The following is an 18,127-nucleotide window of genomic DNA, read 5'->3' as shown; positions in this document are numbered from 1 at the left end:
AACATCAGGTCAGAGATTACATGCCCCAGGATACGATGCGGTAGGAAAGCTCAACATCATCTGTGAAGTATTGTTGCCTAAAAAAAAGCACACACACACACACACACACACACACAAACTGAACCTGAATGTAATCAAGACTCTAAATCTAATTGCTAGTTTATAGGAAATCCAATTGGAGAAGTGAACTGGAAACAGAAGGTGGCATTCAGCCTTCCAGGATGTGAGCTAGTCAGTAAGAGCCACGCAGGTGAGATCCTGGAGGGCTTGTTAAAACACAGCTCTCTGGGCTGCATTCCCAGTGTCTGCTTCAGTAGGACTAGTGGGGCCTGAGAAGAAATTTGTATTTCTCGCATGTTCCCAGGAGATGCTGAAGCTGCGGGTCCACACTTTGAAAACTACTGGTCTATAGGACAAACCACCCATCAGTGACATGAGAGAGGACCAGTATGTTACAGAAGAAAATAGGTTTAAAAGGCAGACAAACCCCAATGCAATATATAGACTTTATCTGGATCTTGATTTTAAAAATCTGCAACCACACAAAAAAAAAATTTTTTGAAACTGGTGAAATCTAAATATGGACTGAAGGTAGACTTAAGTTGATAAATTATACGATTCTTTTGAGCATAATAATAGCATGATGATTACATTAAAAGCTTTTTTTTAGAGGAGAGCTTGCCAAGATAAAGTGGAAGGAAAAGTAGCTCACCCTCTCCCACATCAAATGAATACATACAGAACCATTCTCACAGAATATTTACTGAACTTTGGCAGAATATCTCTTACAATCAGAAATACAAGGAAAATCCTCACAAAACCAGATAAACAACAAGTTCATACTGTATGCACAGGGAGCTATTTCAATATCTCATAGCAACCTATAATGAAAAAGAATATGAAACCAAATATATGTATGTATATGTATGACTGAAACGTGCTGTACACGAGAAATTGACACAACACTGGAAACTGACTATACTTCAATTTAAAAAAAAAAATTTTAAGGTTAAAGGTACATGCTGAATTTTTTTGGTCTTGTTTTTGTTTTATTTGTTTGATAAAATGACAGGATTCCTACAGACAGATGAAATAAGATTATCAAAATATTGATTATTGTTGAAACTTGATCATAGGTGTCTGGGGACTTGTTATATTAGTCTCTCTAATTTGGGTATTGTTTTAAAGTTTTCATGATGAGTTTTTTTTTTCTTTTTTTCTTTAATGACCATTGCCTACACTAGACATCTCTACATTATAGAGAATTGCATTCTCCTTATCTGGATATTAGCCTTCCAGTGGCCTCAACACTTCAAAAAATAAAACCTGACACTGGAAATAAAGATAAATTGCCCTTTGTGCTCCAGAAGTAGCTGTGATGAAACTCTACTAAAGCCATGAAAAACCTTTAGATATTATTCAGACTTTCTGAACATACAGTTCTAAAAGGGTTGGTTGGTCTGGTTTCTAGTAAAGGAAGACTGTCAAAAATAGGTATAGTGACAGCTGGAAAAGTAACAGCTCACAGCCTGACATTCCTAGAGCAGAAGAGAAATGTACAAACAAGTTGAATCAACACATTACACAGCGATAGATCATTGACTAATTCATCAATAATGAATCATGAACTTCTTTTAATCCATTACCATTCTAATTCCCTTACTTACATTGTTAACGCTCTTAATCCACATAAAAACCCACTGAGATTGGCACTGTGGAAAGCTGCAGTTCACAGATATAGAAACTGGAGCACAGAGAGGTTAGGTAACATACCTAAGATCACAGAGCGGATGGCCTGTGCTCTTAACCACTTTCATTGCCACCTCATCCATAAAAGTTAAACAGAAGACAATGGGGTGAAGTTTAAGACATTATCTATGTGAAATGAAAGTATTAAAGACAGACATTTTTTCTACTGAAATTTATTTAAAGAGTTTTAAAGATGGCTAAAGGGATAAACTGTCTAATTGGAAGTCTCTTTCTTTAAATTTTTTTTAATTGAGGTATAGTCAGTTTACAATGTTGTGTCAATTTCTGGTGTATAGCCCAATTCTTCAGTCATACATTATATACATATATTCATTTTCATATTCTTTTTCACCATAAGCTACTACTAGATATTGAATGTATCTCCCTGTGCTATGCATTATAAACTTGCTTATCTATTTTATACATACCAGTCAGTATCTGCAAATCTCAAACTCCCAGTTTACCCTTCCCACCCCACCCCCCAGACCCGCCCCAGAAGTCTTTCTGAAGAAAGTATGTTATGGTAGAAAGATCATGACTATGGAGTTAGAGGTACCTGGGCTCAGAGTTGGGCTCCATCTTTAATCAGCTGTGGGATCTTAGGCAAGTTACTTGACCTCTCTGATTCTTGGATTTCTCAGCTTTGAAGTGGAAGCAGTAATGCACAACATTCTCATGAGGATCAAATGAGTTAATGGCTTATAATTAGTTCATATTCCACCCCTCATATGGGAAAACCAGTGGTGCTGGATAAATGAGCTGTTACTTTATAATAGGCACAAATCACTGCAATTACTAGAAGATGAATCCTAGAATGATCCTAAATAAACTGTCCTTCTCCCAGAATTCAGACAAGTTAGCAGAGATGAGAGGATGGAGGGCCCCTTCAAAAGATGGTTACATGAAAAGCCTACAGAAATTTCTTATCCCCAGAGCATACCTGAAATCCCCCCAGGACTCTTCCGGGGGAATTCAAGGGATTCTGAGCACCCCAGAGGGTGGAAGCAAAGTCAGCTAAGTCCTATTTTGTGGCCTTGATTTTGGCCAGTTTATCACCAACTGCTAGAGCCTAGGAAATACAGATGACAAACACTTCCGTGTGTAACTCAATATTTTCAATCAGGAAAGAAAGGTAATATTCAAATATTCCTTTTAATTAAAACCATTTAAATGTATTTTAGAATACTGTGTCAATTTACTACCATCTAAGGAGGATATTATGCAAGATATTAAGAGGAATTTTTTTAATTGAAGTGTAGTTGATTTACAATATTGTGTTAGTTTCGTATGTACAGCATAGTGATTCAGGGTTTTTTCCCGCAGATTATATTCCATTTTAGGTCATTACAAGATCTTGGATATAATTCCCTGTGCTATACAGTAAATCCTTGTTGCTCATTTATTTTATGTATGGTAGTTTGTGTCTGCTAATCCCATAGTCCTAATTTGTCCCTCTCTCCTTTCTAACCATAAATTTGCTTTCTCTCTGAGTCTGTTTCTGTTTTGTATATAGATTCATTTGTATTTTTTTTAGATTACACATATAAGTGATATCATATAGTATTTATCTTTATATGACTTATTTCACTAAGCGTAATATTTTCTAGGTCTATCCATGTTGCTGCATTGGCATTTTCATTCTTTTTTATGGCTGAGAAATATTCCATTGTGTGTGGAATGGACCATACCTTCTTCAGTCAATCGTCTACTGATAGGCACTTGAGTTGTTTCCATGTCTTGGCTATTGTAAATAGTGCTGCTATGAACACTGGGGTGCATTTATCTTTTCAGATTAGAGTTTTTAGAAGGACCTGTAATTGTGAAATTCCAATTACAGATTTGGCATATACTGAAGGGGACACTTGCAAGTCGCAGTAGGTTTTCATGAGCCCAGGTCTTGTCAATGGGTACCCACTAATAACGCTGTTGCCATTAAGACAGCACTCAGCAAGCCAGCTTTCTTCTGTTCACTTCTCAGGCCCACAGTACACATGCCGGGCTTCCTTCTAGGCGTGTCTGCTCTGTCTCAGTCCAAAAGAAGAAATTTTCTTGTAACTTTGAACCAGCAGTATACACATGGGCAATTCAGCGTTTTTGTAAGGCTTTCAAAGCAGGGCTGACAGACCTCCGCAGGATCTGCACACACACACACACACAGGCAGTTTTGAAAGAACCCTTAGATACACTGACCAGGGCTGACCCCTGCAAGGCAGCAGGAGGAGCAGTGAGAGCCTGCTGTGGGCCAGGCATTGTGCGATGTGTCCAAGCCAGGATAAGGACCCGGCCAGCTGAACAGCGGCTGTGAGAATTAGTCTTCATGGGCACTGAAACATGACTGGAATCCACATTTTTAAGTATGGAGTTAGATATTAGGTCTGAGAATGGAACTTTTTATTTATTAAATATAAATTGACGCCATTTCCACTGACATAATGCTCTCAATATTTACTAACTTGGTGGGATATTTAGCATTGCATTATTTATAAAAGCAAAAAAGAAATTGGAAGAATCCAAATACCCATCAGTAAGAAAAGTGATCAAGAAAATGTGGAATATTCATACGATAGGATATATTTATGATACGAAGGAATGGACTATATCTAAATTTATCAGCACAGAGTCATGACAACAATGTAAGAATGAAAAAAGTGCAGAATATGTGCCGTATATAATTTATGTAAATTTAAAAATAGGATACCCATACATGTATATTTATATTTATAAAGTATAAAAATAGACTGAAAGAGTATATAATAAACTTATAATAATATGTCCATCTTGGGAAGGAAGAGGAGAATCAGCTTGGATTTGTAGGTCGAGGGAGAATTCCAACTTTATCTGCTGTTTTATTTTTTATTTTTAAAATGTCTGTTGGGGTCTGTGAGATTAAAGGCAAAAGGAACTATGCTTAAATACTGTACTCTTGTCAATAAGATTGTTTCCTACAGGGATGGAGGCTAATAATTCTGATACCGCTCTCCACATATACTGGAAATGAACCATTAAGTAAATGAATGACAGGTGGTGGGATCCGGGTTTCCCACAGTTGGAGTCAAAATGTACACAGCAGCAGGAAGAGAATGGTCCATGTGATAAGGGGTTAGAGTTGGAGACCTTAGTTTATGGAGTGTATGGAGAACTCATGTTCAACCTAAAAATAGATTCAAGTTTATGATTAGTAACTTACTATGGAGCACAGGTGGTTACCTGCAGAAGTGTTTATAGCTGTGCGTATACACACAGGTTAGTGCACACACATCATTCTGAGGGGGCCTAAAAGAAATGACACTGCAGTGGCAACAAGCACACCTAGCACCCAGATCTTGGTTTCTGGTACCATTCCCCAGCAAGTGGAACAAAGTCTCCATGGAGAGACGGGTGATTCTGGGACTGGAGCAGGAAATACTCAAGATGAGCCTGGAGCATCTTGTGCCAGAAAGTAAGTAGTTTTTAAAAAATAAAAACTGCCACAATGAAGGCAGTATGTTAAAGGGACCCAGGGGTCAAGTAAAAGAGCTTCCAATGACCAAGGCTGGAATAATTTAAGTAACAAAACAAAGTAACATTAGATTATAACTCAAAATGTAAAATAGCCATGAGTCCCTACTGATAAAAGTGACTGAATAAAAATATAAATTCTTTGCAGAACTCCAAATTATGCAGCTCATGTAAATTATGTAGACATTCTACCCTAAAGGAGGGGATTATAACTCCCACCCCTTAAGAATGGGCTGCACATAGTGATTTCCTTCCAATGCGTACAGTATGAAAGTGTGGGGTGGATGGGAGGAACAGTAACTCACAGTAGAGAAATCCAACAAATGCTACTTCAGCCAGTTGATCGAGGTCAATATAAACACTCATAAATTATGTTGAAAGTAAGTACCCTTTGATATGATGAAAATGGCACTTTATGATCTTCCTCCCCAAACCCATTACTCTGGTCTAATAATGAGGAAAATATCAAGCAAATTCCAATAGGGGGAATCCTACAAAATATACGACCACTACTCCTCAAAATGATCAGGGTTATCAAAAACAAAGAAAATCTGAGAAAATGTCACAGCCAAGAGGAGCGTAAAGAAAAATGACAACTAAATGGAATACGGCATCCTGGAACAGGAAAAACATTACATTAAGTAAAAACTAAGGAAATCCGAATAAACTATGGGTTTTAGCTCATAAAAATGTACCAATATTAGTTCAATAATTGTAACAAATGTCCTGTACCAATATGTTAAAAATAGGGGAAACTGGGGGAGAGGGTGGTATATGGGAATTTCCAGTGCTCTCTGCCAGATTCTTCTGTAAGTCTAAACTGTTCTAAAAAATAGTCTATTAATTTTTTTTAAATCTCTTGAAAATATGACCAAAAGTTGAGTTGTGAAGCTGGGCTGTGGGGACATAGTTATTTTATGCTTTGTGTGTTTCTCTATTTTTTTTTAACTTCTCAGAATTAGAAAAATAGAAACTTGAGCAGAATTCTGACCCACACATTATGTGAGTTAGTAATTATCGTGGGCAATCTCACTCAGTTTTGTTTATATTAACACTGGTAAGTTAAGACTTAAAGAATAAGGCCAGGATAGAAGCTAAAAATTACTGAATTTATTTGTACCCAAATCTCTGTGTTAATAGTAGGATGGATTTCTAAAAGTGGAATGCTATACCTCTTGCCGAATCACATTCTCAGCAAGGTTCTACCCATTTTCACTGGGTCTGTGTCTGGGAGCGTCCATTTCCTTGTTGCCTAGACACCATGAGGTGTTTTTCCCTCCATTGGTTTGATAAGCAAAAAGATATCTGATCATGTATTTTCCTTCGCAGTTCTATGGTTGTTTACAGAGCTGAGAATTATCTTTTATGCTTATTGGCATTTGTTCTTCTGGTTCTATGAATTACCTGCTCATGCCCTTTGTCCATTTTTTCATTTCTTTTCAAGTGCTCTGTACAAATGATTTGAATATTACCACTCTTTTCTCTGTGGACTTCTATGACACCATTCAAATCTTTTTCCTCCTGCTTCTGTGCCCACATAAAGATTGGTTATCCTCAGCCCTATTCTCTTTCTGCTCTGTAATTCCTCTTTGAACTGTCTAATCCATACAGATATCCGGCTGCTCTCCCAGAATGCAAGCTCAAAATAAGTGGGAACCACGACTGTCTTGTTAGTGTCACCAACTGTCCTGTCTTGCCTGGGGATGAGGGAGCTCCTGGAACTTTCAGTGCTCAAACTGGGACAGCCCTGAGCAAACCAAAGTGGTTGGCTACCCTGCAAGTCAGGTGCTTAATAAATATTTGTTGAATGAAAGCATGATGTTTTCCAGGACTGCTTTTCCAGCCAGATTACTCTTTGGACTTACAGATCCACGTTTCTAACTGCTTCAAGGGCAGCACCACTTAAATAACAGCATCTCACTTCTAGTATGTCCAAAACTGTCCTCCCCCCCCCCCTTAAAGAACAAACAAGCAAAACACAACCACCCCTGCTGTTTTGTACTTACTTTCGTGATGAATTTTTTCTCTGGCATTTTAAAATTTCAGTAATCCTTCCACATTTCTCAGTTCTCAGTTTTATAAGGCAACTGTTCAGGGTTAGAGTTGAAATCTGTGCTTTGAAATGATGTAAATTAACTATAAGCTCCAGAATGGTTACATTCCCTTCGGTTCTATTACCCAATCCTTTTCACCCTTTTGGTTGCCTCATTTGCTCTGATGTTTCTACTGAATGCTCAACTTAGATAAAAGGGTAAAATGAGGCAAGCTTGAAATTATAAAAAAAAAATAAAATAAAATAAAGAAGGTGAGTTTACTCAGGAATAGCAGAAGAACTGCAATTTGGGACACAGAGACCGTAGCAAGCTACAGGTGAGTCCACTGAGGGTGTGAGGGAGGCTGTCTTTATGGGCAGGGAATGTAAAGAGGGGAGAGTTGAGTGAGAGTCTGTTAAAGCCAAAAAACAAACAAAGACCAGCTCTGAAAATTCCCCAAGCAGACAAAACCAATCCAGTCATGCAAACACAGCTCAATTCAGCTTATTCGTGAGACCAGCCCAGCCTGGGTCATTTCTTGTTCCTGCCTCAGAAAACCCTAAGCCTAACTTCCAAGGTTGATACAAGGTAATCCCTGACCAATTCCCTATCATTCAGGAAAATTCCAATATTAGCAATTTTCTGTAAAATCAGGCTTTTACAGGAAATCAGTCTTTCACTCCTTACATTTTGTTTTCCTAAGGGCATGTGTGTGAGATTTTTCACTTTATATTCTCTGGTTCCACTTTAGATTGAAATTCTTTCACAGAATAATAGTTGTGTTCATTTTCCAGGTAATAAAACTTTGTTGCAGAGAAAAGCACATTGCCATAAGTAAAAAATCACAGAATTGCCATTGATATAAGTAATTATTATTGATATCAGTTAAGCTCCGCGGTGGCCTTCAGTATGTAAATTTAATAACCATAGTTAAATCATAAATAACATTTTTTAGAAAAAAAGTAAAATTATAATTTCATATGCATTGAGATTCTCAAAGAAACAGATCAGAGCATTAACTTAGTAACTCTGTTGTATAGGAAATGAAGTTGGCAAGTCACTTCATCTATGACTTTACCCCCTCAATACATTTTATGATGAATTGCTAAAGACACCAGCTAATTATGTCAACAAAAACTACTTCATTTTGTTCATCTTTATGCTTGTTTTAGTCAGCTCAGGCTGCCATAACAAATACCATAGCATGGGTGGCTTAAACAACAGAAATCTGTTTTCTCACAGTTCCAGAGTTGGGAAGTCCGAGATCAAGGTGCCAGCAGGGTCAGGCTCTGGTGAGGATTCTCTTCTTGAAGACAGCTGCCTTCTCTCCATATCCTCATTTGGCAAAAGGACCTCTGACATCACTTCCTCCTCTTATGAGGGCACCAGTTCTGTGGGATTGGCTCCACCCTTATAATCTCATTTAACCTTAACCATCTCCTTAAAGGTCCCATCTCATTCACTGGTGGGTTAGATCATCTACATATGAATTTGGGGGGGACACATGTAGTTCACAGTCACACGGTTCTTCTTTTTCAGAAGAGTTGAATTTCAATAACTCAATTCTTACAAACCTGGTGATTAACACACCAATAACAATACACATTGCTTCATTTAAAAATTTTCTATTTTACGTGTGGGTTGTCAGCTCCCCGTGAAGCCTGTGTTCTCTCTAAAGTTTAACTCCACACATCTGTTGCCTTTGGGCCAGCCAGCTAGGTTAACCCAGGTTAATTCTTTTAAGCCTCTTTTTCTCCACCCCTGGAGAGTAGAGGAGTTTGTTCTTACCTGATCATGTATTTTCTCACCTTCCTACCACCTGTAAACAACTATCTACCCCTTCTTTTCTTCCTTTCTATCTTGCTTCTCTTTCTTCAATCAAGAGATGTTTCTTTCCCATCTCTGTCTACCCAGCTGGACTTCTCAGTTTTCATTTCTATCACATGTGTGCAGGTTTGAGCACGCTGAGGAGGTATGTCTCTCTGTAACTGTGTTTAGGGAAAGTAGTGGCGCCTTATTTATTGCTAAGTGCTTGCATTTCACAGAGTGCTTCCACCTAGAGTGAGTAACTGACTCTCACAAGAAACCAGAGTAGATGAGTGACCAGATAAGTATACAAGGGTAAAATATTATCTCCATTTGCAGATGCAAAAGCTGAGCTCAAAGAGGTTGAGGTCACTCCTAACATTTTGCCTTTTTCTAACCTCAAAATATTTTTAAAATTTATCTGTGGATTATTTGTGTGCATTAATAGATCTCTTTGTCTACAGACCCTATTTCAGAAACTCATGGCTGTAGCATGTGAAGCACAGGCTCACTATGTACCATTTGTGAGAGTGGATATTTTTTGCTCATAGACAGAGCAGTCATTATATACTGTCAAATCCATCATGGGCATCTGGACAATCGCTTTGACATGAAAAACACTAAACTTTATGTGCTAAGTATATCTGCTAACATCCAATCTTGGCAACCATGTATGCAAGACAGGTCTCTAATGACTAAGAGTTAAACAGTTTTCTGAAAATATTACCCTTATGTCTGCTGGAGCCAAACATACGCCTTTTTAAAGCTCTTATGTAGATCATCTTTAGTATGGAGAGTATGTAGTTCTAACAAATAATGCTTTAGTTATTTGTCATTCTTATTTCCCAATTCATCCCTGGTATTAGCTATAGTTCTCCAGAGAAACAGAACCAATAGGAGATTATATATAAAGGATGTATTTATGTATGTATTTATGATTTATTTTACAAATTATCTCATATGATCATGGAGACCAAGAAGTCCCACGACGTGCCCTCTGTAAGCTAGAGACCCAGGGAAGCCAGCAGTGCAGTTCCAGCCTGAGGCCAAAGGCCTGAGACCCAGTAGTGCCAGTGGTGTAAGTCCTAGTCCAAGGGCAGGACGAGACCAAGGTCCCAGCTCACACAGTCAGGCAAGAGAGTGTCTTTTCCCCTTCCTCCACCTTTTTGTTCTATTCAGGCCCTCAGTGAACTGGATGATGTCCACCCACACTGGAGAAGGCAATCTGCTGTGCTTGGTCTGCTGATTCAAATGCCAGTCTCAGCCAGAACTGTCCTCACAGACACCCCCGGAAATAATGTTTAGCCAAATACCTGGGCACCCATGGTTTAGTCAAGTTGACACGTAAAAGTGACCATCACATCCCCTTTTCTTCATTTACTTTTGCTTCTTGTGACACATTAAACTTAAAGTTTGAGTAATTTCATTGCAATCCACCTCTAAATAAAGTCCCTTGTATTGTGCTTATATTGAAAAAATGTGAAAGTCAGTTGTGAAGGTGTTTCTCGACTTTGGAAAAACATTGAGAAAATAACGTTCAGTGTGTGAAGCAGGTCCAGCTGAGTGTTGGGATGGTTTAGTTGGTCCCACTCTACACCGGAGCACTGCCTCTGCAGGTTGGCTGTGAGCTCCAGGGAATACACCACATCCATCTTTGTCTCTCCACCCAACGCCAGATAAAAGCAATGCCAACACCCAGCGTCCTGGCATTGAACATCCTGCAGTCCTTGTGCACAGTGCCCCCTGGAGGTGTGCAGTGCATGGTGACACAGCCATGGACACTGGCTGGAAGAACCATCACCAGCAAAGAAGCCATCTGCAAGCACTCGCAGGAGGGGGCACAGCACACCAACTCGATGAAGTAGAAAGAATGAGGCCATTGAAAGCCCCATTTTCAAGTGCTAGTATCTCCATGTCTCCTTAGAGAAGTGGTCTTGGGCAAGCCAGTTGAGGTCTGTGAGCTCTGGTGTCCTCTTCTGCCTCTCCCCACTTCACAGAATCACGAATGTTAAATGAGATCACCTACGAGGGAATGCTGTATATGTGAGAGTGGATTTTATTTTAATAAATAAAAGGGAAACATAGGAAGAAAGGAATAGTCCCACCTGCCTTGTGCTAGTGACTGGATCGGAGGGAACAGGGCATTTACAGAGTTGGTGCTTCAGCTTGTGATAGCACCAACAGGAGGAGAAATCTCTCCTTTCCCTTCCAGCTGCTCCCCACGAGTGGTGCCTCAGAAGCAGCAGCCCATGGAGCTCCTGCCCACCTGTCTGCAAACCATAGCATCCATAACTCCAAAAGACTGCTCTCACCTGTGACATCCCACAGCCGAATAAAGGCAGAGACATACAGAGCTCACCAACACCATCGAGAATATGTCAGCCCCTCTGTTCTGTTTGCTGCAATAAAAACTGCGTACCATCAGACGCAGACCCCGAAGATTTTCAACTGTAAGCCCAGGCAGAACTAACTGCGCATGAAGGGCTAGGGGCAGTGGGGCGGAGGGCAGGGGAAAGAATCAGTGCTTGTGCAATGGAAAAGAAAAATCAATTGAGGGGAAAGAAAATGTTGTCCTAAGCCTTTGAAAGCAGTGGCTTGGATGTATCGATATCAGCATATAAAGAAGGAATGGATGATAGAGTAGAGAATCCTTTTACATTTAAGTTCTCAGTTATAAGGAAATCAATAGTTCAGAAAGTATTTCCTTTTTTAAAATTGAAGTGAAATTCACATAACATAAAATTAACCAGTTTAAAGTGAACAATTCAGTGGCATCAGTACATTCACTATGTTGTGCAAACGCCACCTCAATCTGGAAATATTTCTTATACTAGAATTTTATACATAAAAGCTACAGTTAAAACATTAGAAAATCTTCTTAGACCTTTCAACCATTTGGATTTAACTCCCAGATTGTATTTGAGCACTCAGTAGGGTTGTGGCTTCCTGCCTAACTAATGTTAATTATTTTTAGTGTTGCAGAATGGGCCAATTTAAATGTTTTCACATTTGATGAGGTGGGTGGGAGAGGTGATTACGGATTTCTATGGACAGGAGACAGTCCATATGTTCATGTTCATATATGTATTGATAATGTTTAAACAATTCAATGAAAAGTTGAATATTATTTCAGACACATGCATTTCTTCCATACAGGGTCACACACACAGACTGACCAATTGCATATAACTAATAAACAGGGACCAATGCAAAATTGAATATAGTTCCTCAACTCTCCACCAAATTTCTCCAAAAAACTGGCAGAGTTGGTTTAATCAAACATAAAATGAGCTCTTTGAATATGGGTGTCAGAAGGATGTGGAAAATCTGATTCTTCTTCAGTTATGGGAATGAATATTCTACTGACAGTGAACAGAAAAGGATGCTCTTTGCACATGGTTTCTGAAGCTGCCCCAGGGTCATTCACGTACACTCCCCATGGCTACAGAGCTAAGGAACAGTCTAATTAGGAAACCTCTTATCTTGCCACCTCCACTTTTACCGCTAACCTCTCAGACTTGGTCCTGCATCTTCTACTCCTGCTCTGAGCCACTGACCACAGGAGCTGAACTTTTCAATTGAGCTGGACTTAATCTTCCTCTGAGTTGACTATTGCCAGCCCTGTTACATATAGGCATGCTTCTGTGTCACCTTATAATTATAACCACATAGAACCCCAAAAGGTCTTCCTGAAAAATGCGGTAGCAAACTTCTCTTTAGCTGATTCTCTTTTTGCTATTTCTCAAATAGTGAGACAAGACTAAGGCAGAATTCTATTTTGGACTCCTGAAAGGTAACTGCTTCATGATTTATGAACATTCCACCCGAAGGAAGAATCAATAGAGAGAAGGAAAAGGCTTGGGGAGAACAATCCAATACGTAACTTTAAGCCTGGCTCACATTTTCACTTTTCTGAAGCTCTACATTGTCTCTTTATATATAGTAAGCGCTCGATATAATTTGTTTTTTGAATTGCATGAGGAATTTTTTTCTTCTTTAGTTATCTCTAAGGAACATTTTGCCTTACTATATTGATCAAATAATTATAGTATTTGGTGCCAGCTGTTCAACTCAAATAATTATTTCTAAATAGCCTTCGACTTTTGTAATGAACTGCCATGTTCCCTGTCCTGCCTCTTAAGTGCTTGCTAACCATTCTTCATGAGACCACAAACGCATTACCCCATCAAGTGGTCCTCAAATTCTAGATTCACTTGTCCGCATTTTAAAGTCCAGATTCCTGGGCTCCCTAAGCACAGTGGTCCTCAGGTCTGAGACCTATATTTTAACAAACACCATGGGTGATCCAGGTGCCTCATGGAGAACATTTCAGAAACTGACCCATAGATTTGAGCCCACCCGAGACTCTGAGACCAGCCTTATTTAGAGCAGAGTGGTGATGGAGAATCAACAATAAATTGCTAATACTGTGATGCTGGTCCTTCCCTGGGACGTGGTCTTGTTTCACTAGTCACTATTTTGTCTTCTTTCCCCCTTCATGTTCAAAATCCAGCTGGTCTTGCCCTGGATCTTGGTTGCTGGGTCCATCATATTGCTGGGCTTTGCTGGCTGCTGGATGAAGAACTGTCAATTACTAAATCCCATATTAATATCCTGCCTGTTCACCAAGTCTTCCATCCAATGGCCAAACTCCACTATTTGTCTTTTTGGATTCCTCTCAAAAGTCCTAATTCTACCTCTTAGAAATCGTCTTACTCCCTTCCTTGACCAGGTGGGTTTGCTGGATGACTCTTCCCGGCACTAAAACCTCATTCATCATGACAGAGCCTGACTAAGGATGCTGACTACCCTTATCCAGAATTAACCAAGAGGAGTAGGATACTCACCAGGCTGGCTACCCTTAAATAGATCATCTCCCTTTGTGTCTGTGGTACAGTGAGAGGTCGTGCCTGTTCGTTATCCAAGTTTAACATAAGAGATTTTAGAAGAGAAATTGTTAGGGGAAAACAATTCCAAATAATATCATTTTTGTTGCACTGAGCCTGTTGGCAAGAATAGCCCAGAACAAATGCAGATTAAAATAAAAGTGCTTATAGTTGCTTTTAGGCTGATACACTGGGTTGGAGTTAGAACATCCTTATCTCAGAAGAGTCCTCCATAAACCCTTGTTTACTTTGCTGAAATAATGGAGAACAACGACATGGAGTCCCTTCATTCAAGACCCTTCCAAAGCGACTTATGCAGCCCAAGAGAGCAAACAGGTGTATCTCCTTCTTGCCTGGTCTCTGAGGCTAATACTGAGGAGACCTGAGCCTGGAACAGTGAGTTCAGTTAGCCACAGTCACCTTCAGTAAGCAGCTGAATGAGATGAATTATGTCCCAAGGAGACAGAGGGGGCCTGGGCCAACCAGGGATGTGTTTAGACAGTACCTGCTAAGAGACTATGGGCTCAAGTGAAGGTTGCTGACAAAATTGGTACTTTCCCAAATTGTTACTCTATCTGCTGAGAGCTGAAATTTATCTTTGAACACAAGAAGACATTTCAAACAAAGAAAGGATTTCTTTCTCTGTCTTGGTCTATTCATTTATTTAACATATATTGGGTTTTTTAAAAATATATATATATTTTCTATGTGCTAGGAGTAAAAAGCTCTGCCCTCTGCCCTCATGGGGTAGTGGAGTTTAGGTCATGAATTTTAGAAATATGTCTACCAAGAACTTTTATTTTCCCACCTGCCAGCATAGAATGCTGGGGTTGCAGAGATAGAAACAAGTGCCTGTGAGGAAGCCAAACCACAGTTCACCTTCCAATGGATAGACCAGGCTGGAAGTTTATGGCAACGGTGCTAGTCAACAGGAGGAAAGGATGAGGACGCCCACCAATTAAACAGAAATTCTCCCATGGAGATTGCAAAGCAGAGAAACTTGCCTTGGACAGGATAGATCTGTGCTAGAGTTCTTTCTGTTCCTTCCTTATTTTTACTAGATAAGGCGTTGAAGATTAATTGAAATACCAGGTGCTCTATAAGCTAATTTTTTTTTGTCAGCTTGAGCCAGCGGCTCAGGAACCTGGAGGGCTTGCTAAAACAGAGATTGCTCAGCTCTATGCCCAGAGTTTCTGACTCATTACTTCTGGGACAGGCCCATAGGACTTGCACGCCTAACAAGTTCCCGGGTGATGAGGATGCTGCTGCTCTGAGGACCACACTTTGAGAACCACATGTGTAAGCAAACATTTAGAGGAGACTTGAAAGTGTTGTTCCACAAAGGAGTACAGACAACAGCACTAGGTTTAAAATTTTTTAACACCTGTTGTTTTTCTCACTGCAAAATAATACACATGTATTGAAAAAAAAATGTTTTAATAAACAATGAATTCATAAAACCAAAGTAAATTTAAAACCATCCACTGAAAGATAGCCATTAGTAACCCTGCTGTGTATTTTTATAAAATCTCTATGTGTATGTTATGTTTATGTCTACACATATACATATATGTTTCTCATATATATATAAAATGTATACAACATTGGATTCATCTTATACATCTTTTGTAACTTAACCTTTTCACTTAATAATATATTATAAACATCTTTCTACATCAATACAGTTGTAGAACATAATTTGGTACATCCTTTGAATAGAGGTACCAAAATATATTTATATGTATTTAAATGTTCCCATTTGCTGGACACATAGGTTTAACTCTTTCCTGGTAAAACGGGTTCAGAATAAATATGCTGTTAAGTCTCTCTGTATATCTTTAATTATTTTCTAAAGACAGATTCCCAGAAGAAAAATGTCGGAGTCAAAACTCATGTATTTTAAAGCTTTGAATATATATTGCCAGAATACCCTTCAAAAAAACACTGGCTCAGTTGACACACTTATCAGCACTATAGAGGTGTTTTCTTACATGACACTGAGCACCTGTTTTCCTTGGCCAATTCAACAGGGAGAAAATGATATCTTGTTTATATTTTGAATTTTTTCCAGTTACCAGTGGATTTATAGTCACATAACATTCCATGATTTCATACTTCTTTCATTTGTAGCTGTGTAAATCTGGGGCTTAGAATCATTCTGTAAACTCTTTATAAAGCAATTCTTTTGCTTGCGAGTTTCCGTGTTTGATATTTCATAGAGTCCAGCACATCATCTTTCTTTGTCAAGAACAAACAAAAAAAATCTCAAAATTGACAATTTTTGTTATAGTATATAAACTCTGTGAAAACAACTTCGCTACAGAATTCTGTATTTGGGGTTTGTCTGATATGATATGCAATCTCAATTCTCAGTATATAAATTTATTATAATTTATAACTATAAATTATAAATGCAGTATAAATGGTCTAATTTTACTTATGAAATAATCCATGGGAAAAAAAGTATCCACTATGATTAAAAGAGGCAATTGATGGAACAATGTATCTTGTTATCTATCTGTTAATATTTATTGAGTGGCCATATGATGTGAGTACTGAAATGAACTTTCTTGGTGATACACTAAACTGAAATTTCTTGTTGATACACAGGGACTATTAGGTGAAAAATATGGGAACATCCGAATCCCTGGAGAAGTTGAAGCCTCAGAGTTTGAGATGATTTTGGATGCTGCCATAGAGGCAAAGCTGGAAACCAAGTTACTGGAAGAGTGGTACTGTCGAGATGAGAACTCGGTGCCCGCAGCTTATTACCTCAGACCCAAATCGGAAATGCTGAAAAGCAATAAAAATGCAGTAAGTTACCTTTCTCTCCAAACTGTGTCTCTCTCCACGACTTTAAATGGTTTATGCCATCCAGGGGTGGTTTCCTCCACAGAAAAGTCACGGTAGACAAAACATTATTTCTTTTTAACAACTAAATCCAAAGCTAAGAAATCTTCCAATTTTTGACCCATCTTTCTTTTTTGGCATCTCAGATTTTCCTTCTGGGGTCATTTCCTCCTTCCTGAAGTATACCTTTTGAAGGTTCCATTAATGAAAGTCTACTAGCGATAAATTCTGTTTATCTGAAAATATTTTTCTCATTTTGCTATTATGTGTCTACGTACATATGCTGTGTGGTATATGTTGTGCTTCCTATATTTGCAAATTCATGTAGTCTATCAGTTCTGGAAAATTCTCAACCATCATCTCATCAAATAACATCTCTCCTCTATTCCTTCTTGTCTTTCCTTTTTGCTCTTTAATTAGATGTACATTAGACTGCCTCAGTCCTCCTCCATGTCTCTTAACTATCTTTGACATTATCAATTTCCTTATCTTTCTGTGCTGCTGTCCAGAAAATTACTTTAGACCTTTTTTCCAGTCCACCAATTTTCTTTTTCAGCTGTGTCCACTCTGTTCATGCATTGAGTTTTCAAGTTCAACAATTATATTTTTAATTTGTGAAAGGGTTTTTTGGGGGGGAGGTGATCTTTTAAAAGTCTGCTTAGCCACTTTTATAGTCTCTCTTTTTTTAATTCAGGATTTTCCTTCAACATTTCATACATTGTTAATTTATATTCTTGTGTCTTATGTAGAATCTTGGAGTGCAGTTGAGTCATGCATGAGTATGATGAAAACATTATCATTGACTTTTCTCCAGCTTTGTTCCCAGATGTATCAATTACATGTCCCCAGAAACTGAATGGAGGAGGTAGAGAAAATGGGTGGGCTTATTCATTGCAGAGCCTTTTTACAGAGACGGAAAAGAAGGCATAGATATCCAATTCCTCTTCTAAACAGAATATCCCTGATACATTCAGCACCCAGGCAGCTCCGAGACGGGGAGAGCCCTGGGTTAGCAACAGCTCTTCATTCAAGAACGCTGTGTATTTGTCATTCTGATATTTAACATAAAGCATGTTCTCCATGCAAAATGAAATCATACCAGATTTCTCAATTTTTCTTCTTCCTCCTCACATATATTTTTCAAAGTAATATTTTTTAAAAAATGTCAGACAATTTAGTTATTCTTTTCCACTAATAATCTTATATTAATTACTTGTTAATGATATGCAATATGATGACATTTTGGATATGCTGGGTTAAAATAAAATGTTGTTGAAGTTAATTTCACCTACTTCTTTCTGCTAG

At 38.6% G+C, this 18,127-nt stretch overlaps 1 protein-coding gene across 1 annotated transcript in view; it reads left to right on the top strand.

Moving 5' to 3' along the window:
• Positions 1 to 18,127, top strand: part of NWD2 (NACHT and WD repeat domain containing 2) — a 163,343-nt gene that overhangs the window by 132,608 nt on the left and 12,608 nt on the right. The window contains exon 4 of the mRNA XM_072945334.1: positions 16,583 to 16,786. Within this exon, the coding sequence (XP_072801435.1) occupies positions 16,583 to 16,786 (204 nt within the window). The remainder of the gene's footprint in view (positions 1 to 16,582; positions 16,787 to 18,127) is intronic.

Source organism: Vicugna pacos, chromosome 2, assembly GCF_048564905.1.
Source record: "Vicugna pacos chromosome 2, VicPac4, whole genome shotgun sequence".
Classification (NCBI taxonomy): domain Eukaryota; kingdom Metazoa; phylum Chordata; class Mammalia; order Artiodactyla; family Camelidae; genus Vicugna; species Vicugna pacos.
The sequence above is the reverse complement of the archived record's forward strand: the minus strand, read 5'-3'. Positions and strand labels throughout refer to the sequence as shown.